General features: G+C 49.2%; 1 protein-coding gene across 1 annotated transcript in view; it reads left to right on the forward strand.

Annotated features, from left to right (window-relative positions):
- The window catches only part of ndst1b (N-deacetylase/N-sulfotransferase (heparan glucosaminyl) 1b), a 201,561-nt gene that overhangs the window by 136,925 nt on the left and 41,500 nt on the right, over positions 1 to 23,136 (forward strand). The window contains exons 4-6 of the mRNA XM_080201264.1: positions 7,432 to 8,792; positions 13,703 to 13,790; positions 18,920 to 19,074. Coding sequence (XP_080057390.1) covers positions 7,797 to 8,792; positions 13,703 to 13,790; positions 18,920 to 19,074 — 1,239 coding nt within the window. The 5' untranslated portion in view covers positions 7,432 to 7,796. The remainder of the gene's footprint in view (positions 1 to 7,431; positions 8,793 to 13,702; positions 13,791 to 18,919; positions 19,075 to 23,136) is intronic.

Raw genomic sequence — 23,136 nt, forward strand, 5'->3', positions numbered from 1 at the left:
TTATGGCATAGTGTTATTGTTGCTGGCCTAGTAACCCAGAGATTCAGGTTACTGCTCTAGGGACCCAGGCTCGAATCCCACCGTGGCAGATGGTGAAATTTGAATTCAATAAAAATCTGGAATTAAGAATCTACTGATGACCATGGAACCATTGTCAATTGTTGTAAAAATCCATTTGGTTCTCCAATGTTCTTTATGGAAGGAAATCTGCTGTCCTTATGCTGTCTGACCTTCATGAGACACCAAAGCCACAGCAAAGTGGTTGACTCTTAAAATGCCCTCAGGGATGGGCAATGAATGTTGGCCCAGCCAGCAACGCCCATGTCCCATGAGCAAATATTAAAAAAAAGTCCTCGCTTCCTTCCAATAGATCTGTTCCGCAGAGTAATTTGATAGTGTGTTTTTTTCTCAAGAGCTGTGAAGCAAATCAAAAGCTTGATAAATGTACCATAAATTTAAATTTATGCCTCTTACAGAATGTACCACTGGTATCTCTCAGCAAAATTAATTTTGCATGACAGTGCTGACAGCTTGGGGCTCTGCAAAATATTAATTATGGGAATATTTTTGGTTTTGCGGTATTTGTGCCAAAGAATTAAATGTTGTTGCCCAGGGGGCTCGGGCCATTGTGGTATTTTCTTTTCGCTCTACGGCTCGTGAGAATCATAGGATCCTACAGTGCAGAAGGAAGCCTTTCGGCCCATCGAGTCTGCACTGACCACCCAGGTCCTATCCCCATAACCCCATGCATTTACGCTAGTTAGTCCCCCTGACACTAAGGGGTAACTTAGCGTGACCAATCCACCTAACCCGTACACATTTGGATTGTTGGAGGAAACCTGAGCACCTGGAGGAAACCCACGCAGACACGGGGAGAATGTGCAAACTCCACACACACACAGACAGTGACCCAAGCTGAGAATTGAACCTGGGTCCCTGACGCTGTGAGGCAGCAGTGCTAACCACTGCGCCACCGTGCTGCCTAGGGAGCGAATGAGCGGAGTCTCAGTGAAATCTTGGATGCATTGTCCACACTCGTGGGGGCGATTCCTCAACTCACAAGCTGGAATCTTGTCCTGTCGACAGCCCGTGATGGAGATCCAGGTTCACTTACCCGTATGCCAAAGTCTTTTCCCAGCTCAAACGTCCTATAAAATGGACTGATTATCCTCGGAGGGCTGAGGGGAGAGGAGAAATCTGCATTTTCCATTTGTGGCATGTGCTATGTCAGTATCCGAGCTGGAACTAACCGAGTCTTCCTGGGGAAAAGAATTAACACTCTTTCACATGGTCTGCAGAAGTCTCGAATCGTTTCACCATCTGTGCTGCTTGCCTCTTAAATTATTTTGCTCATTAACTCCCCCCAGGCTAAATCTCAGTTTATTAACTACAATTTGGCGCGCTTAAGAAATAACCGTTTGTCTAAATTGGTGTCGGAGGCTAATTCAGCCAGTGAAACAAGTGTCCCTCGCCATCCCTTCACAAACGCCCCCACCCCCCCCGCTCAGGCACTGGAGACAGTGCAAGACAGGGGCTCACTCAGTCGACCTGTTCCATTCATTTCAGTATTAGAAACATAGGGCCCAATTTTGCCATTAAATTGCATCCGTTTTCAGGAACAAAAACTTGGTGAAGTCGGGTATGAGGCGAGTCTGTGATCTGCACCCCCCCCTCCGCGATCGGGACTGCGCCTGAAAGGGACGCAGTGGCAATTTAAATGCATTTGCGTGCATTTAAATTGACTTAATGAGCTGCACGCCCAACCTTACCGACCCTTCCCCCTTTACCACCGCATTCACCCGTCCAGAATCAGCACAAAACACACACGTTCCATAAAAGTCCGGTTCAGCTGCTCCAGTTAGTGAGGAAGAAGGTGCTGAGAGTCTGACGGCTCTCTGCTTGAGATCGGTGGAGGGGGGGTGGGGGTCTGCTGTCACTCTGTCTGAGATCAGTGAGGGGGAAGGCGGGGGGGGGTCCGCTGTCACTCTGTCTGAGATCAGTGAGGGGGAAGGCGGGGGGGGGTCCGCTGTCACTCTGTCTGAGATCAGTGAGGGGGAAGGCGGGGGGGGGTCCGCTGTCACTCTGCCTGAGATCAGTGAGGGGGAAGAGGGGGGGTCCGCTGTCACTCTGCCTGAGAGCAGTGAGGGGGAAGGGGGGGGGTCCGCTGTCACTCTGCCTGAGATCAGTGAGGGGGAAGAGGGGGGGGTCCGCTGTCACTCTGCCTGAGATCAGTGAGGGGGAAGGGGGGGGGTCCGCTGTCACTCTGCCTGAGAGCAGTGAGGGGGAAGGGGGGGGGTCCGCTGTCACTCTGCCTGAGATCAGTGAGGGGGAAGAGGGGGGGGTCCGCTGTCACTCTGCCTGAGATCAGTGATGGGGAAGGGGGGGGGGTCTGCTGTCACTCTGCCTGAGATCAGTGAGGGGGAAGAGGGGGGGGTCCGCTGTCACTCTGCCTGAGATCAGTGAGAGGGAAGAGGGGGGGGTCCGCTGTCACTCTGCCTGAGATCAGTGAGGGGGAAGCGGGGGGGCGTCCGCTGTCACTCTGCCTGAGATCAGTGAGGGGGAAGGGGGGGGGGTCCGCTGTCACTCTGCCTGAGATCAGTGAGGGGGAAGGGGGGGGGGGTCCGCTGTCACTCTGCCTGAGATCAGTGAGGGGGAAGGCGGGGGGGTCCGCTGTCACTCTGCCTGAGATCAGTGAGGGGGAAGGGGGGGGGGGTCCGCTGTCACTGCCTGAGATCAGTGAGGGGGAAGGGGGTGTCCGCTGTCACTCTGCCTGAGATCAGTGAGGGGGAAGGGGGGGGGGTCCGCTGTCACTCTGCCTGAGATCAGTGAGGGGGAAGGGGGAGGGTCCGCTGTCACTCTGCCTGAGATCAGTGAGGGGGAAGGGGGGGGGGGGTCTGCTGTCACTCTGCCTGAGATCAGAGAGGGGGTGTGGGGTGTGGGGGGGGGGGTTGGGGTGGGGGCGCTGCCTCTCTGCCTGAGACCAGTGATGGGGAAGGGGGATCAGTCTGGGTGGCGAGGGGTATGGGGATAAGGGGGTCAGTAATGTTGTGGGGGTGGGGCAATGTCTCTGGGGGGCCAGGGGGAGGCATTATCAGGGGGATATTATGATGAGTACGTGGGATTTAATGGGATTGGGAGTTACAGATAGTTCTATGGCCCGGTAGGTATGGATATGCCCTGCCCACAGGATTCTGCAGCGCAGTTTGGAATTGCTGATATTTTTTCAGGCAGAGTGCGGATGGGGGCACCTGAGAACGGGTCTAAAACTCAGATCTGAAACACTCCCAGTTTCAAGTCCACCCAGCACTTAGAAACAAAATGTTGCAATCGGGCCCTGAGACTAGAAGCAGGAGGAGGCCATTTGGCCCTTTGAGTCTTCTCCGCCATTCATTTTGATCATGGCTGATCATCAAATCCAAATCCCGATTCCACCTCCCCCCCCCTCCATATCCCTTGATCCATTTAGCTCGTAGAGCTTTATCTAATTTCACCACACAATGCTTTGACCTCAACTATATTCAGTGATAATGCGTTCCACACGTTCACCACCCTCTGGGTGAAGAAACTTCTCCTCACCTCAGTTCCAAACGGTTTATCCCTTAGCCTCAAACTATGACCCCTAGTTCTGGACTCTCCCACCATCAGGAATATTGCTGCTGGAAGGAGTTTTATTAAAAGCAATGACTCAATGATGGTTCTGGGATTGTTACATTCTGCGTTTAACAGCCATCCTGGATCTGCCATAGAACCAGAGAAAAGTTACAGCACAGAAAGAGGCCATTCAGGCAGGCGTGGAGAAGTGTCCTTGCTAACCCCACCTGCCTGCACCTGGCCCCATTAGCCTGTAACATGAAGGTGCAGGCCCAGGTACTTTTTAAGAGAGTTTAGGGTCTCTGCTTCCACTACCAACTCAGGCAGCAAATTCCTCTTGTCCGCTCTATACCTTCTGCCACTTAGCCTGAATCTATGTCCCCTGGCTTTTGAACTCTCTGCCAAGGGAAGCAACTTTATCCTGTTCACTCTATCTCTCCTTCCCATAATTGTGTATATCTCTATCAAGTCACCCCTCAGCCTTCTTTGTTCCAAGAAAAATAATGCCAGCCTATCCAATCTCTCCTCAATCTAAAACCCTGGCAACATGTCTTGCTGCCCTCGTGAGGCAATCAAAACTAGCCCAGGAGAAGTTGTGGACCAAAATTTACCCTTAAGAGCATTTATCCCTCTGCACCTAGGAACAGGCCCAAATTCCTTTTCAATTAGCACCTGGTTATCACATCAGATGAGGAAATATTCTCAAGAAAGTGCCCACAGCCCCAGCTGACCAAAGGCTGCTCTCCCCTTTGAGGGGGAGAGGTGGCTGATGGTAATTTAATCTGAAGATCAACACACCTCAGGTGAGGGGCAAGGTTGAGAAGGCAACATCCACCAATGGGGGAATTGAACCCGTGCTATTGGTGTCATTCTTGACAGCACTCTGCATTAAAAAAAACAGCCGTCCAGCCAACTGAGCTAACCAACTGCCATATTCTAGAGACTGCACCACTCTCTGGTGGAGTAAAGAACCGCCTAATGTTCAGTCTATTCCTACCATCACTCATTCTCTGGGGTCCCGGGTTCGAATCTGGCCACAGCAGGTGGTGAAACTCACTGAAAGAGAAATATCTGGAATTAAGAATCTACTGTTTCTTGATGAAACTATATTTGATTGTCGGAAAAACCCATCTGGTTCACTGATGCCCTTTAGTGAAGGAAATCTGCCGTCTTTATCAGGTCTGGCCTATATGTGACTCCAGAGCCATTGTTGACTCTCAGTTGCCCTTGGCTAACTAGGGATGGGCAATAAATGCTAGCCAGCCAGAGACGCCCATGTCCGATGAGTGAATAAAAAAAGAATTAAATCTGTGTGATCCGATCTTCCTCATTCGATTAAACTGGAATAATATCTCAATCGGGACACTGGGTACCCCTTCTATTATTTTATCGATCCCTATCCTGACCAACGCTAAATCTACAGTGCTCCACGGGCTGCCTGAGTAGCTGAGCTTCTTTAAGCTAGCAAGTATTCCAGTATTTCTCCTCTGTGCCATTAACAAGGGTGTTCAATCACCCAGTGTGTCGGGGGGCTTAAATCGTAGGGGCACAGTGCTCTAGAGACAAGGCTGACCCATTACCTGTCGGGCATCAATAGCTGTCCTTACAGTGGCACTGAATGGTTTCACTAACACAGCCCTCGTTAGTTGTAGCTCCATTTCTCTACATTGCTTACGGACCTCCAGTGAAATCCTTTTCTTCATGACCTCGCTCAGCGTATGAGATGATGTTCTCTGTTGCCTGGATGTTTCTCTGAATAGTATAATGCCATTTGCCAGTGTGTGGCCCAACCCTCTCGTACACTGAGATCTTTTTGGATTTATTTGTGTTTATCGACTCTCTTTATATCACAGAATCACTGCAGTGCAGAAGGAGGCCATTCAGCCCATCGAATCTGCATCGACACTCCAACAAAGCCATCAATCTCTGTAACTCCATGTATTAAACTCTCTAATCCCCCTAACCTCCACATCTTGGGACACTAAGGGGCAATTTAGCATGGCCAATCCTCCTAACCTACACATTTTGGGACACTAAGGGACAATTTAGCTTGGCCAATCCCCCTAACCTCCACATCTTGGGACACTAAGGGGCAATTTAGCTTGGCCAATCCACCTAACCTCCACATCTTGGGACACTAAGGGGCAATTTAGCTTGGCCAATCCACCTAACCTGCACATCTTTGAACTGTGGAGACAACAGGAGCACCCAGAGGAAACCCACGCAGTGACCCAAGGAGGGGAATTGAACCCGGATTCCTAGTGCTGTGAGACAGCAGTGCTACCTAATTTACTGTCAAGCCACCCTACCTTGTACAGATTTCACTGTCACCTGTAAACGCACGTACCGTATCCCCAAAACTACTGTCCAGGTAAAGTCTGTGCGGAAGGAGGTGAAGGCAGGACCAGGATATTGAATTCGATGATCAGCCATGATCAAAATGAATGGCGGAGCAAGCTGGAAGGGCCAAATGGCCTACTCCTGCTTCTAGTTTCTATGTTTGATAGTGTGCCTCGAACTGATCCCTGGGACGGGCTGGAGGGAGGGGAACACCGCAGATAACGCAACATATCACTGAAGCTCCAAAAGGTGCACTCAAGCAAAGTTGGAATTCTGCCGGTGGCTGAGTTGTTGAATGTATAGACATTTGAAACCAGTTTGTCAGTGGCTGTACGCTGATCTAAATATGTCCGTAATAAGAAAAGCCTACATGATTAATTCTGTCGTGCGGGTGAAGATCTGTTGGGGTGAAGTAATGACCTAATGACCAATGACCTAATTAAGAAAACACGCAGGTTACAGTACGCTGGCTGCCCTGTACATTGTGTATTTTTGAAAGTAAAATCAGTTTATCAAAGATAGGTGAGTTAACCCTTTGGTCAATTGGCCACTACTCATTTTTTTAACTCTGTCCTACCTTCCAACAATAACTCCCACACAGAGAAGACTGTGTGGAAAGGATCAGGTGAGGCTGCGATATCTCTCATTTTCTTTTATCCATTTGTGGGACATGGGCATTGCTGGCTGGTCAGGGTTTATTGCCCGTCCCTGGTTTCCCTTGTTCAGAGGGCATTGAGAGTCAACCACGTTGCTGTGGTTCTGGAGTCACGTGTGTAGGCCAGACCAGGGTAAAGACGGAAGGTTTTGGTGGCACAGTGGTTAGCCCTGCTGCCCCTCAACGCCAGGGACCTAGGTTTGATTCCCGGTTTGGGTCACTGTCTGTGTGGAGCTTGCATATTCTCCCCATGTCTGCGTGGGTTCCCTTCAGGTGCTCTAGTTTCCTCCCATCGCCTGGAAAGACATGCTGGTTTGGTGAATTGGCCATGCTGAATTCTCCCTCAGTGTACCCAAACAGGCGCCGGCTAGGGGATTTTCATCGTAACTTCACTGCAGTGTTAATGTAAGCCTATAGTAAATACACTTTAAATTTCCTTTCCAAAAGTGAACCAGCTGGGATTTTCCGACAATTGGTTCATGGTCATCACTTGGCTTTTAATATTGAATTACATCTGCTCTCACAGGATTTGAACCCAGGTCCCAGAACATTAGCTGAATTTCTGAAGTAATAGGCTGGTGACATTTCCACTGGGCTGTCACCTCACCTGGATGAGGTGCATCAGGGAACAGGAGAGAATTTTCATTTCCTCAGCATTACAAGTAAGGAATGTAAATGCCTTCCCTGTATTTATTACTGTATAAACAACGAAATACCACAGTCTGCTCTTTAACTGGACAATCCTTTGTCTCAAACTTCAGCTTATAATGTACAAAAGTGGCATACGGTGGAAGCCCAACTTGTGAATGTTTTGTTTGACTGGCTGTTGTCTTTCCTCGTTCCAGGTTGAGCGAGGTTCATTTCCCCTGGTTGTGAAATATCTCATCGATGTTTGAGATTCGGGACTCCTCTGGTGGTTCACTCTCGGCCGAGAGAGTCCGGCTCTGGGCTCGATGGTCGCGATCGAGCCTGCGACCTGAGGGAGCCGGGGGGGGGGAGCAGGCACTCGCTCACTACGACCCCGTGACGACCCGAGGAAAGCTCACGCCCCCAGCTTGGAGTGACTTTAAATGATCTGCGATGGTGACATGAAACGCAAGAAAGGGCAAGAGGGAAGATTTTTATTTTCTTAGTCAGGCAGAGAGAGAAACAAAAACAAGCCAATCGCGCAGGTTTTGGAATCGGAAGAGCAGGGAGGAGGGCTTAAAGCATGAGTTTGTTGAGCAGGCTACGGCGGGTGTTTCGACAGCTTACACTGCAGGGGGTGCTGCTGCTGCTCTTTGCCTTTTGCATGTTGACCGTGTTCATCTCGGCCTACTACCTGTACATCGGCACCAAGCAAGAAACGGAGCCCTCCAGCGAGGCGCAGCGTCCGGATTGCGACGATTCCCGCGTCACTCCATCCAGGCTCTTCCCAACAAAGCCCACGAAACCTGTGGAGGTGTCCCGGACTGACCCTGTCGTGTTGGTCTTTGTCGAGAGCATGTACACCCAGCTGGGTCAGGAGATAGTGGCGATTCTGGAGTCCAGCCGCTTTAAGTACCAAACCGAGATCGCCCCCGGTAAGGGGGACATGCCCACCCTAACGGATGAGGACCGTGGTCGCTTTATCCTGGTCATATACGAGAACATTTTGAAGTACGTGAACCTGGATGCTTGGAATAGGGAACTGCTGGACAAATACTGCATCGAGTACAGTGTTGGAATCATTGGCTTCTTCAAGGCGAATGAGAACAGTTTGCTAAGCGCCCAGTTGAAGGGCTTCCCGTTGTACCTCCATTCCAACCTCGGCCTCAAGGATTGCAGCATAAACCCCAAGTCACCCCTTCTCTACATCACCAAGGCAAAGGAGATCGAGAAGGTTCTCCTGCCCGGAGATGACTGGACGGTTTTCCAGTCCAACCACTCGACCTACGAACCCGTCCTGCTCGCCAAGACCAAATCTGCGGAGAATATCCCTGACATGGCCGTGGATGCTGCCCTGCACACGACGGTGGTGCAGGACCTGGGCCTCCACGACGGCATTCAGCGAGTTCTCTTCGGCAACAATATGAACTTCTGGCTCCACAAGCTTGTCTTTGTGGACGCCGTCTCCTTTCTCACGGGAAAGAGGTTATCCCTCTCGCTGGACAGATACATCCTCGTGGACATCGATGACATCTTTGTGGGGAAGGAGGGGACCAGGATGAAAGCGGAGGATGTGAAGGTAAGACCTTTGTTTTACTGCCAAACCAAACCGCAAAGATTTGATTGACTTCCTGCCAATAACTCAATCCGTACACACGGTGCATTGAGGCGTGGTGCGTCGCGTTGGCCTAGTAGACAGGCTTTTCACCTCCAAATTCCAATCTAGCTGGAACAGGAGGGTACAACCTCAACCTAAAGAGACGCTTCCTTAAAACAGAGATGAGGAAGAATTTCTTCAGCCTGAGAGTGGCGAATCTGTGGAACTCTTTGCTGCAGAAGGCTGTGGAGGCCGGGTCATTGAGTGTCTTTAAGACAGAGATAGATAGGTTCTTGATTAATGAGGGGATCAGAGGGGTTATGGGGAAAAGGCAGGAGAATGGAGATGAGAAAAGTATCAGCTATAGTTGAATGGCAGAACAGACTCAGTGGGTCAAGTGGCCTAATTCTGCTCCTATATCTTATGGTCTTCTTGTCTTATGGTCTGATGGCTCAGAAAGAAAGGAGTAAACAAAAACAGCAAAATCTCAGCAGGTCTGATGGCATCTGTGGAGAGAGAATAGACCCAACATTTCAAGGCTAGATGGCCCTTCGCCAGCCTGCTCTGACGAAGGGTCACCCAGCCTCGAAAAGTTGGCTCTGTTTCTCTCTCCACAGACGCCGTCAGACCTGCTGAGATTTTCCAGCATTTTTTTGTCTTTGTTTCAGATTCCAGCATCTGCATGATTTTGCTTTTAACGTAGGAGTAAATCCTTTCTTCCAACGTAAAGCCCTTTTTCTGAAATCTTGCCCAATCCAGTGGCCGGGAAAGATTGAGCTTACGGGGCCAAAATTGCAAAGTCTCTCTCAGGCCCTGGTTCTTGAGTGTTTGATGCGCTCAGTAAGGAGAGATTTTAACCCAGCTCATCCCCCCCCAAACCACCCTCCCCCCAACACAACCCCCCCTCCCCCCCTCCCCTTCCCCCCATCTCCCACCCCCCTCTCAACAAAAACCAGACAGGAATGGGTTGGGTGGAATGTGAAAATTAGCGGATTGGCTGTCCCATGCCCCTGTGTCGCCCTTGGGGTGGCAAAGCGGTTAGCACTGCTGCCTCACAGGGACCCAGGTTCCATTCCTGACTTGGGTCACTGTCCGTGTGACGTCTGCACGTTCCCCCCAGTGTCTACGTCTGTTTCCTCCAGATGCTCCAGTTTCCTCCCACCGTCCGAGAGACATGTGGTTAGGGTACGTTGGCCGTGCTAAATTCTCCCCCAGCGTACCCGAAGAGGCGCCTAGTGTGGCGACGAGGGGATTTTCACAGTAACTTCATCGCAGCGTTAATGTAAGCCTGCTTGTGACACTAATAAATAAACTTAAAACTTTATAGGGTACGCATTGAGATAACTGGATGGACTGGCAGACTGCTCCCTGTCAGTATCAAGGAGGAGGTCGTCCTTTGATGAGAGACTGAGTTAAATGGGTTTATATTCTCTGGTGTTTAGAAGAATGAGAGGTGATCACGTTGAAATGCACAAGTTTCTGAAGGGCTTTGATAGGATGGATGCTGAGGGGTAATTTCTGTTGGTCAGGGAATCTAAAACACGGGGACTCAGTCTCAAGATAAGTGGCTGGTCATTTGGGACTGAAACAAGGTCCGTTCACTGCAGTGAGACCAAAATATCCTGGTGATGTAAGATTTCACTTGTAGTGTTCAATGGCTTGTCTCATGTGTTTTCGATTATGCTAATCTAGTAGCTGATCCTTGTTTACATGCTTGATTTCTTCAACCTGTGGCAGAGTGTGAAACAATCTGACAAAGTTCCAGAAAGGACCTGGGGCTCCCTGCAAAGATCATGTGCAGTGGAAATCCTGTAAGTTCTAAGATGTTTTGAAGTATTTTAAGTAAAAGTTTAGAACTGGAGTAAACCCTGCATTGCTCTGAGATAAATCAGGTTTGAGCAAACTGACAAACCCACGCAGACACGGGGAGAATGTGCAAACTCCACACAGACAGTGACCTGAGCCGGGAATCAAACCCAGGTCTCTGGAGCTATGAGGCCGCAATGCTAACCATTGTGCTACCGTGCCACCCGTGTTTTGGACTAGGGTTTATTGACAACACCCCGTACACCACTAGGTGTGTAGGTTAGGGAGATAAGCCATGGTAAATGCACAGGGTTATAGAGATAGGGCAGGGGAGAAGGCCTGGGTAAGATAGTCTGTCAGAGAGTCGGTGCAGAATTAATGGGCCGAATGGCTACTTCTTCACTGTAGGGATCCTGATTCTTTTCTCATTGTCTTTAATTGGTATCTCAATGAGCCTGCACCCAGCCCACTTGCAGATAAAGTAGCCAACGATGGGATCTATTCAGAGGTGCCACATTACTTTAAGATTGTTACTGCCTCCTGTCTCGAACCCCTCCCCCCATCCAAAAAAGAGAATTTACCCCGCCAGAACATAAACAGCGGTGTGGCAGGGGAGGGGGTAGAGGGGGTGAAGTCACCTGAGGAGTGTCTGTGTAACTGATGTCAGTAAGTAAGTTGGGGCTATTGCGAAGGATGCATGTTGGAGTCGAGCCTCTGGACAATCCAAGAGCCAATCTTTCTGTTCGGGAATTTTAAATCCATTTGCTGCACTTCCAGGAAAGTTCTACTCCATTTCTCTTTAAAGCAAGAATGTGTAACCGGTCTCGTCTATATTCGCAGCTCGAAGGGTTTTATTCCGGGCTTCGAGCGTTGTTAAAACTACCTCTGAACCTTGACGCTTGGTGCCTCCAGGCACTGACACTGTGAGGATGTTGAGGATCGAGGGCTGGCATTAACTTGTGGGCTGTTCCACAATCTGCCCAAGGTTCTGGGATAGCCATTTGGCCCTTCGAGCCTACACCACCATTCGTTATGATCATGGCTAGTCATCAAATTCAATATCCTGAACCCTCCTCCCCCTCCCCCGATCGCTTTAGGCCCAAGTGCTGTACGTAATTTCTTGAAAAGATTCAATGTTTTGGCCTCGATTACTTTCTGTGGCAGCAAATCCCACAAGGCTGACCACTGTCTGGGTGAGGACATTTCTCCTCCTCTCTGTCCTGGGGCGTACATTCCAGATCCTAACCGCTCGCTGCGTGAAGATGTATTTTCCTCATGCCGCCTTTGCCGACAATCGGTGCCCTCTGCTTCTTGACCTTTCACCAACGAGACCAGTTTCTCCCTCTCTACTCTGTCCAGACCCCTCAAGAATTTGAATCCCTTCATCAATCTCCTCTCAGCCTCCTCTTCTCCGAGGAGAAAAGTCCTAGCTTCTCCAATCTGTCCCCATAACTGAAATCACTCCTCCTTGGGCCCATTCTCATGGCTCTTTTCTGCACTCTTCCTAAAGCCTTCACATCTTCGCTAAAGCATGATGCCCGAAACTCTACAATACTCTCCTCGAGGCTGAACCAGCGATTTGTCAATGTTCACCATAATTTCCTTGCTTTTGTGCTTTATATCTCAAATCGAGGCTGCTTTTCTCAGTCTGCCCTGCCACCTTCAAGGGCGGTACGGTGGCACAGTAGGGCAGTATGGTGGCACAGTAGGGTGGTACAGTGGCACAGTAGGGCAGTATGGTGGCACAGTAGGGTGGTATGGTGGCACAGTAGGGTGGTACGGTCGCACAGTGGTCAGCAGTGCCACCTTACAGCACGGGAATCTGCGTTTGATTCCCAGCTTGTCCGTGCGGAGTCTGCACATTCTCCCCGTGTCTGCGTGGGTTTCCTCCAGATGCTCCAGTCTCCTCCTACAGTCCAAAGATGTGCTGGTTACATACACTGGCCATGCTAAATTCTCCGTCAGTGTACCCGAACAGGCACCGAATGTGCCGACTAGGGGATTTTCACTGTAACTTCATTGCGATGTTAATGTAAGCCTACTTGTGACTAATAAATAATAATAAAAATTCAATGATTTGTGAGCTTGTATCTCACCGCTATACTCTAATGAGTTGTACGTTATCTCAGGAAGAGGTTTAGATTAGAATCATGTGGTGATTGGGCAACTGTTTTTTAATAACACACATCATACATATACGAAAATAAAAAAACAGAAGATGCTGGATAATCTCAGCAGGTCCGGCAGCATCCGTAAAGGGAGAGTTACTGGGCGGGATCTTCCGACCGCACTCGCTCTGAAACCGGAAAATCCTGCCCAAGGTCAACGGATCTTTCCATGGTCCGCCCCTCACCCACTCCAATTCCCGTGGTGGGCGGAACGGAAAAATTCACCCCAATATGTTGAGTCTAAATGATTCTTCTACAGTACTGAAGCAAGGTAGAAATGTAGAGAATGATATAGTTGGAAAGAGGTCAGACAAGGTGGGGCAAAATAGGAGACCAAAGATAGAAACATAGAAAATAGGAGCAGAAGACCATTTGGCCCTTCAAGCCTCCTCTACTAGCTGCTATGATCATCCAACTCAACAGTCTGAACCCGCCTTTCTCTCATACCCTTTGATCCCTTTAGTCCAAGTGTTATATCTAACCGTTCCTTGAAAACATACAATCTTTTGACCTCAACTGCTTTCTGTGGTAATGAATTCCACAGGCTGACCACTCTGGGTGAAGAAATAAATGTCTCCTCATCTCCACCCTAAACTATCTCAGACTGAAAGACGTGTGGGTTAGGTGCATTGGCCATGCTAAATTCTCCCTCAGCGCACCCGAACAGGTGCCAGAGTGTGGTGGCTAGGGGTTAATGTAAGCCTACTTGTCACACTAATAAAATAAACTAAATTGTATTCGAAAGCAGGAGCTGTATTCTCAGTGTAAGAGAAGAGTTATCTGGGTGTGATAGAGGCACGGATGCTCAGTGCTGTTAGCAGAGGAGGACCATGCCAATGGCTCATTCTGAACCTTCTTATGCTTAAACTGCCGCAGATTATTAATCTGAGTTACTCATTCTAACCATGTTCTTTGCAGGCCTTGCTTGAAACTCAGAAGCAATTGCGAGTCCACGTTCCAAACTTCACCTTCAACCTGGGCTTCTCCGGAAAGTTCTACTACACCGGTGGGTCGCTTTTCCTCCGCGCGCCAGGGCAGTGTTAACATTGCAGGGCGCTGTACGCTGCACAGATATTTAATTGCTTCAAAGTAAAGGAGGGCTGGTAAACGTTATCATCACTGAGCAGCACCTGAATGTGGGCTGACAGGCGTGGGTGGTGTTTAGTCAGTCCACGCGCTCCAGCATTTTATTGATCCCGACAAGTGTTTAACAGCAAAAGATAAAAAGCTAAGAACTCGGGGCAGGAATAGGCCACCTGGCCCCCGGAGCCTTCTCTGCCATTCAATAAGATCGTGGCTGATTATACTTCCATATTTCAAACTAATAAAGTATACTGCCCGACTGTTTGATTGGTAAAAGGTAGATCTCTGCTTTCACCCCAGTGTGTTTTGGGTTAGTGAATGAGAGATCTCTGCTGGGGTCCCTGGCACAGAATAAAACATCCAAAGTTTCTCATTCAGAGCAACAACAGGGGGTGACTCAGCTCCTCCAACCTACTCCCCCATTCAGATTAGATCGTACGTGGCTTTATAAGCCCGGGAGAGGTGATGGCCTAGTGGTATTAACACTAGACTATTAATCCAGATACTCAGCTAATGTCTCTGAGGAGCCGGGTTCAAATCCCATCGTGACACATGGTGAAATTTGATTTCAAGCAATAAAAACTGGAATTAACAATCTACTCATGGCTACGAAACCAGTGTCGATTGTCAGAAAAGCCCACCTGGTTCACTAATGTCCTTGAGGGAAGGAAATCTGCTGTCCTTTCCTGGTTCTGGCCTACACGTGACTCCAGAGCCACAGCAATGTGGTTGACTCTCAACTGCCCTCCAAGGGATGGGCAATAAATGCTGGCCCAGCCAACGATGCCCATGTCCCACAAATGAACGAAAAAAAAACACAAATCAATCGAAACCTTTCTGTTGCCCCTGGGTATTAATGGCCTTCACAGAGCAGACTGAGTTTTGGATTTTTACTACCCTGTACACCTTCATTCTAATTTTAGCGTTATATCCCTTGTTCTGCATCCCTCTCCCCTGCCGCCAGAAGATAGAGGCCGGAATTCTCCAGCTGTTCACGGCAGCGGGATTCTCCGATCCCACCGGCACCATGCCCCCGCCCGCGTGTTTCCCACTGGGGTGGGGTGACATCAGCGGGAATTCCCATTGACAACAGCGGGATCAGAGAATCCCGGCGTTAGCAAACAAGGGAATGTCTGGAATGTCCGGCCCGTGGGAAGCAGCATGGCTGGGAAGCTGGAGAATCTCACCTGTGGTTCCTCTCCATCCCCCCATCAAATTCTTTAATTACCTTAAATGTCAATAGGATCTTATCCAATTGGTGAAGTGAAAATCAAACTTTTCTTTATTGAGAGAGTTTACTGACTTTTTTATTCTGATGTTTTGCACTTTTAGCTTATAGGGCGGCTCAGTTGCGCAGTGGTTAGCACTGCTGCCTCACAGCGCCAGGGACCTGGGTTCAATTCCAGCTCGGGTCACTGTCTGTGTGGAGTTTGTAGGTTCTCTCTGTGAGTCTGCGAGGGTTTCCTCCGGGTGTTCCAGTTTCCTCCCACGGTCCAAAGATGTGCTGGTTAGTTGCATTGACTCGAACAGGTGGCAGAGTGTGGCGACTAGAGGAATTTCACAGTAACTTCATTGCAGCGTTAATGTAAGCCTTACTTGCAACTAATAAATAATCAACTTTAAACTTTTTAAAATTATTCAGGCACTCCTCCCATTCAGCCCAGTGTCTCAGACATCCCCTTTTTATACGTACTCTAAAAACTTCATTGAACAATGCTCCTCACCTAACTATATCACTAACATTTCATTGCCATTAACCCCTCCCCCCCTACACACAGACACACACAGACACACACACACACACACACACACACACACATATATAACTCCCCCCTTAATCTTTTAAATTCAAGGGAATACAAGCTAAATCTGCCCTCATAATTAACTCCTTTAGCCCAGGTATCACACCCAATTATTATACAATGACTCCGGCAGGATATTCTGTGCCGTTTGGATGGGAACGTGATCCAGTTGGATTGTCTCACTCCATTAAGCAAAGATGCAAATTGACATCGACACGCAGGAGCCAGGATGTGATCGATGCTGGGGGGGGCATCTGGTGCAAGACGAATAAAATAAAACTCCCACCCCACCCCATATTGGGCAGTAAGCGACTATTTGATATCCAGTGCCTGTTTATAAGTCATAGAACATTTATAGGAAGGAAGGAGGTCATTCAGCCCCTCATGTCTTTGCTGGCTGTCTGCAAGAGTAAATCACCTTGTACCACTCCCCCTCCCTTTAATAGTATTTGAGAATACAGGTAAAAGGCAGTGTAGGCCACCATGCAGAGTGAGAATAGGCAGATTTTAGGCTTGTACAGTGGCGCAGTAGGCAGAATTTAATATAGGCGACTGGGATCTTGGCCAAACAGCCAGTGAAAGCCCCACACTGCTGCTTTTCGGGAAAGGCCGAAACATTAAGTGCCAACCAGGCAGCTCTTCATGGCCCAGCGCTGCCACTGGTGGCTACTGTTGGTAGTGCACCCTCCCGGGGCTCAGAATCATCAACGTACCCAGGCTACGGATGAGGGATGGCGGGAGATGGTGAGACCGGGTATGCAGGCAGGCGGGTATGAAAGGGTAAGGGCCGGGGGGGGTGACTCCCACTCCCTTACCGATGACAGGTTCCTCGATCAGGAACTGAGCGCCTTTAAACGAGGCGCCCGACAGGATTTGCTGTTTAGCCTTCCCACCTGGCAGGTACCCCGTCCGATGCTGGGTGAGTACCAGTGGGACAAAGCCCTTCGCTGAAGCTTTGCATCAAGGACCTAAGAGCTGCGATGGTGGCAGGGTCCTAACCTGCATCTTCTGCCTGATATAAGTATCATCACTAAACTCACATTAAGGGAATGTATTAAATTCCACTCCACTTACACATGATAGTTGCTAGTTATAACTGATGATAACATCAGGAAGTCCCATTCTTCCTTGTGAAGTGACAGGGATTTCCGTGCATTCATCCTCGAACAAAGTTACTGATGTCAGTCCACAAATGTTCTTTGCCTCCTAATATCTTTTCTCTACTTATTCCATGTGTTTACGTGTAATAAGTCCTCGGAGGCGGAAGAGCCTTCACCAGAATTCCTTTATTTACAAGATCCAACAACACTATACAGGGTTCTCTCGGTCTGCAGTCTACATTCGGAGTGCCAGAGGAACTGACACTCCTGTTTAAATACAGAGCATGGGACTCAGAAACCCTACCCTACAGTGCAGAAGGAGGCCATTCAGCCCATTGAGTCTGCACCGACAACAATCCCACCCCAGGCCCCACCCTGATTGGATGATCAATTTGGCCCTTAATCAGGGAGCTCATATTCAAGCTGGCCAACCTTTATTGCCTGATTGAAATTGTTACATTACTCCACCTGTGAACCTCGAGTTTGGATATTGTATTTAATTGTGGAAGGCGTTCCTGACCAGCCCCCGATTCTGCCCTCATGATGCCCACACAAACCTCTCCTCCAGGGAGGATCACTCAGGGTGTTTGTGACAAATTACCACTGGCCTGACTTACAGCAAAGCTTGAACCTTGCGTCATTATGGTGCAGTTTGTCAATCTCTCTTCACCCGAGCTTGACCCTCTTCCCACCTCTCTCTATTTCTTCAGGCCTTCAGCTGCTGAGGCCATCCATCTCTCTCCTCTTTTGAGATACCATGGAAAACTTAACCAAACTCTTGGACGCTGGTTCTAATATTTCCTACACGAATATTGCTGAAAAGAGACACAGTTGTTGAAATTTTTCATCTCGCACTCATCAGGACAAATTCAAGAAAGCCAAATTTCAAACTATCGCAACAATTTATCCTGCGGGAGTTAGAACATAGATCAGTACAGCACGGTACAGGCCCTTCAGCCCTCGATGTTGTGCCGAGCTTTGTCCGAAACCAAGATTAAGCTATCCCACTCCCTATCGTTCTGGATGATAGGGAGTGGGATCATTCTAAGCTATCACTTAGAAAGGATAGCAGGACTAGAGGGCACAGCCTCAAGATATGGGGGGGGGGCAGTTTAGATCGGAGTTGAGGTGGAACTTCTTCACTCAAAGGGTGGTGAATCTCTGGAATTCTCTGCCCGTTGAAGTGGTGGAGGCTACCTCACTAAATATATTTAAGTCACGGGTAGATAGATTTCTGATAGACAAGGGAATTAAGGGTTAAGGGGAGAAAGCGGGAAAGTGGAACTGATCCACTTCAGATTAGCCATGATCTTATGGAATGGCGGAGCAGGCTCGAGGGGCTAGATGGCCTACTCCTGCTCCTATTTCTTATGTTCTTATGGATGTGGATGCTTTGGAGATAGTACAGAAAAGGTTTACCAGGAGGTTGTCTAGTCTGGAGGGTATTAGCTATGAGGAGAGGTTGGAGAAACTCGGTTTGTTCTCACTGCAATGACAGAGGTTGAGGGGTAACCTGATAGAGGTTTCCAAGATTATGAGTGACATGGACAGAGTGGATAGTCAGATGCTCTTCCCTAGGGTAGAAAAGTCAAGTATTAGGAGCCATAGGTTTAAGGCGTGTGAGGAAAAGTTTAGAGGAGATGTGTGAGGCAAGTTTTTTACACAGAGGATAGTGAATGTCTGGAACGTGTTGTCCTAGGAGGGTGGTGGGAGCAGGGAAAATAGTGGCATTTAACAGACATTTAGATGAATACATGAATCGGATGGGAATGGAAGGATATGGATTCCGTAAGTACACACAGTTTTAGTTTAGGCAGACATCATGATCGGCGTAGGTTTAGAGGGTTAAAGGGCCTGTTCCTGTGTTGCATTGTTCTTTGTTCTTTGAAATTTGGCATTTTTGTGTTTGTCCTAATGAATGCAAGATGAAAAACCTCAGCAAGCTGCCTCTTTCTTCAGCAATATTCAAGTTCTGTATTACCAAGTGACTCCCTGTGTGGCTCAGTATCAGGTTTTGTTTGGTATTTGCTCCTATGAAGCACAATGGGACGTTTTACCTCATCAAACGTGATACATAAATGCAGATTGTTGGTTTTACAGGGAGCGATTTTGTTGCTAATTGGCTCTCTCTGTCTCTCTCTCTCTCTCAGGGACGGATGAGGAGGACCAAGGGGACAACCTGCTGCTGGCCAACGTGGATGAGTTCTGGTGGTTTCCCCACATGTGGAGTCACATGCAGCCACATCTCTTCCACAACCAGTCGGTGCTCGCAGAACAAATGCTCCTTAACAAGCAGTTTGCGCTGGTGAGTTGGAGCGGCTGCTTTTACTCCTTCAGTGGCCCTGGATGTGTATTTTGTGAAAAACGTCAATGTTGATATGGATTTGTTCCGTTCCAAGTCACCGTACAGAGGGACGGCATCCCATATATCCAATAATCCCACATTATTCCAAAATCACAGAGTCCTAGAATCCCCACAGTGCAGAAGGAGGCCGTTCAGCCCATCGAGTCTGCACCAGCCCCTAACCCCACAAACTTACCCTGTTAATTCCTTGATACTAGGGTCAATTTAGCATGACCAATCAACACAATCCGCACACCTTTGGACTGTGGGAGGAAACCGAAGCACCTGGGGGAAACCCACGCTGAAAAGGGGAGAATGTGCAGGCCCCTCTCAGACAGTGACCCAAGCCGGGAATTGAACCTGGGTCCCTGGCGCTGTGAGGCAGGGACCACTGTGCCACCATGCCTCTTTCTTCATCCTTGTTTGTGCGGTGTATTTGGAACTGACTTGGGTGAACGGTAAGGCGGCACAGTGGTTAGCACTGCTGCCTCACAGCGCCAGGGACCCAGGTTCAATTCTGGCCTTGGGTCACTGTCTGTGTGGAGTTTGCACGTTCTCCCTGTTTCTGTGTGGGTTTCCTCCGGGTGCTCCGGTTTCCTCCCACGCTCCAAAGATATGCGGGTTAGGTGGATTGGCCAGGTAAATTGACCCTAGTGTCAGGGGGATTAGCCTTGGTAAATGCATGGGGTTATGAAAATAGGGCCTGGGTGGGATTGTGGTCGGTACAGACTCGATGGGCTGAATGGCCTCCTTTTGTACTGTAGGGATTCTATGAGCCTATGCTTGTGAGTGCTGTTGCTGCCAAGATGAAGATTGCTTCATGAGTTAGACTACAACTACCCATGACCAGGCCCCCACACACACACACACACACCCACACACACACAACCCCGCACCCCTAGGGGCTTGGGTATTTTGTTTTCCTTTCATTTCGCTATTAACCAGTAAATTCGAGATCTCTATCTTTCATACCTTTTCTGATGGTTCTTCCACAATGAACTCTGGTGATGGGAGGGGGAGGAGGCCTTGGCTCTCTGGCCAAGGACCCTTTTCCATCTTTAATCTTGTCAGGGAGCTCTCCATGTGGGTTGTATGGCTTAAAGGTCATGCAATACAAGTTCAATTCATAGAATCATAGAATCCCGACAGTGCAGAAGGAGGCCATTCGACCCATCGAGTCTGCACCTACCACAATCCCATCCAGGCCCCATTCCCGTAACCTCACATATTTACGCTGCTAACCCTCTGACACTAGGGTCAATTTACCACAGCCAATCAATCTAACCTACACGTCTTTGGACTGTGGGAGGAAACCAGAGCGCCTGGAGGAAACCCACGCAGACATGGGAAGAATGTGCAGACTCCACACAGGCAGTGACCCGAGGCTGGAATCGAACCCGGGTCCCTGGCGCTGTGAGGCAGCAGTGCTAACCACTGTGCCACTGTGCCACCCCAAAAATTGTTTTTTTTTCCCGCTACAATCCTTGCAATCGCACAGAAGGAGTACATTTATTCACTGTGCCCTTGACTTTAGTTATTGGAAAGATACGTAGCACCACAGCAGGGTGGTGGGTGGATGGATAAATGTCAATCGAGATGGTTGGTGTGGCCTTAACTCCTAATTTTAGGTGAGGAAAGCTCCCATTAGAAGTATTAGTGTTGTGCTTTTCTTAGTTTTGTATTCATTACTCTGGGTCTAAGGAATCCTGTGTTTGAGCTGTAGAGGTGCAGATAGACTCCATATCCGGGAGTGGACAGGAATGCTGTTGACACTTCTGGTTGGTGGGACTGCAGGGGAGGTTTGTGTGTGTGGGAGGAGGTGTATGTGAGGGGGGAAATGTGTCGGGGGAGGTGTGTGTGGTGGGAGGGGGCGTGGGGGATTGTGTGGGGGAGGGAGAATGGGATCGAGGAACATGTCAGCCATGATCGAATGGTGGAGTAGACCGATGGGCCATTGAACCATAGAACCATGAAACCCTACAGTGCAGAAGGAGGCCCTTCGGCCCATCAAGTCTGCACCGAACACAAGCCCAACCAGGCCCTGCCCCCATATCCCTACATATTGTACCCACGAATCCCTCTAACCTACACATCCCTGGATGCTAAGGGACAATTTCTTAGCATGGCCAGTCAACCTAATGTGCACATCTTTGGACTGTGGGAGGAAACCGGAGCACCCGGAGGAAACCAGGAATGTTATGGTCTTATGGCATGTGTGGGGGAATGTGGTGTGTGGAGATGGAGGATTGTGGGTGTGTTTGTGGGGTGGGGTATGGGAGGAATGTAGGAGTTTGATGTGTGTGTGTGTGTGTGTGTGTGTGTGTGGAGTGGGGTGTGCGGGGTGTGGGAGGGGTGTAGGTGTTTGATGGGAGCGGTTTGTGGGGGTGGGGGAATTGCCTGTGAGGGATATGTGTCCCGGCAGAGTGAGGGGAGGTGTGTGATGCAGGGAAGGAGGAAGAGGGGAGAGGGGGGTAGTGGGATGTGGAGGGGGTGAGTGGTGGGATATGGGGAGCGTGTGTCCGGGATTGGGGGGGGGGAAAGGGAGTAATCAGGTGTGTGCGACGCGGGCGGGAATGTGGGGGGTGGTGTGTGGGGGAGGGGGGCTGTGCGGTGCCTGTGTGGAAGGTGTTGGGGGTGTGTTGGCCGGGGAGGGGGAGTTATTGGAGGGCTGTGTTTGGGGGGAGGGGTACAGAGCAGGGGGGTGGAGGATGGGGGGGTGCACGCCCAGGTACGTTTGATGGGTCTTTGTGCTTTGAGTTTCTATTTAGTTGCTCGGCTCGGGGAATGGGTGTGTACCGTAACACTATGTTTATCTGGCCTTGCCCTCACACTCTGTATTACTGTATCCTTTTCAATATCCGGACCGCAACAGCGGGGATTACGATGATCTGATTGTTTGAATGATCCTTATTGACCTTTGTTGCTATTCTTCGTGTAGCTGTGTGAAACGATGGTCGTTCTGTACTCTGCTGAACCCTGGGAATTTGTTGTGTATCGTACTGGAACGACCATCGTTCCATAGTTGACCATCGTTCAACTAGAACGTTGAAAATTCTCAATAAAAACATTGTATTAAAAATCGTTCAGCCCAGGGGGTGAGGTAAAACGCAGGGAACTGTTGAGGGTAAATGGGAGCAGTTGTCATTCTGAGATTACACTTGACTGAAAGGTACCATTGTGTTTCTGAGCTGGGAAAATCTCCAGTCCTATCGTGTGTGCTTTGTGATGTACAGTTTGCTTTCAGTGTCTTGTATCTCTCCTGGTGAATTTCGGAGAGAAGCTTTTCCTACGTGGGAGAGATATTTGAATGTTTGTTCACCTCCAAAAGGCAACTAAATCTCCATGATTCTAAATCCACAGGGCTCCACATTCTGTCTTCCCAAGCTTGATGTGGATCTCCCTGAATTAGGATCAGATGCAACGAAAAGATCACGGGTGGAATTCCTCCAAAAAAGTTCTGTGTTGAATTCACAGGAACTGGAGAGGCAGCACAGTAGTTAGCACTGTTGCCTCACAGCGCCAGGGACCTGGGTTCAATTCCTGGCTTGGGTCACTGCCTGTGTGGAGTTTGCACATTCTCCCCGTATCTGCGTGGGTTTCCTCCGGGTGCTCAGTTTCCTCCCACGGTCAGATCGATGTGCTGGTTAGGTGCATTGGTCACGCTAAATTCTCCCTCAGTGTACCCGAACAGGCGCCAGAGTGTGGCAACTTGGGGATTTTCAAAGTAACTTCACTGCAGTGTTAATGTAAGCCTACTTGTGACTAATAAATAAAAAAAAATTAAATTCACACAGGTTTTTTTCAGTGGGAGTTGATACTAGAATCTTCCACACTCTGTGCAATGTAGAGACCACCAGTGTGAGTATCATTAGATTTCAGGGGGCAGGGCTTATTCCTACCCAGGAGACTGATGCGCAGTGACCCCGAACTATCGGTCTCCCCGTTTGCTGGCTGGCTCGATCAGTGGCCAGCCTGGGACTTCCCACAGTGCTACCACCCTCAACTCCTCCAACCATTCCCAGC

This window comes from Carcharhinus amblyrhynchos, chromosome 13 (assembly GCF_965287045.1).
Source record: "Carcharhinus amblyrhynchos chromosome 13, sCarAmb.v2.hapA, whole genome shotgun sequence".
NCBI classification, from domain to species: Eukaryota; Metazoa; Chordata; class Chondrichthyes; order Carcharhiniformes; family Carcharhinidae; genus Carcharhinus; species Carcharhinus amblyrhynchos.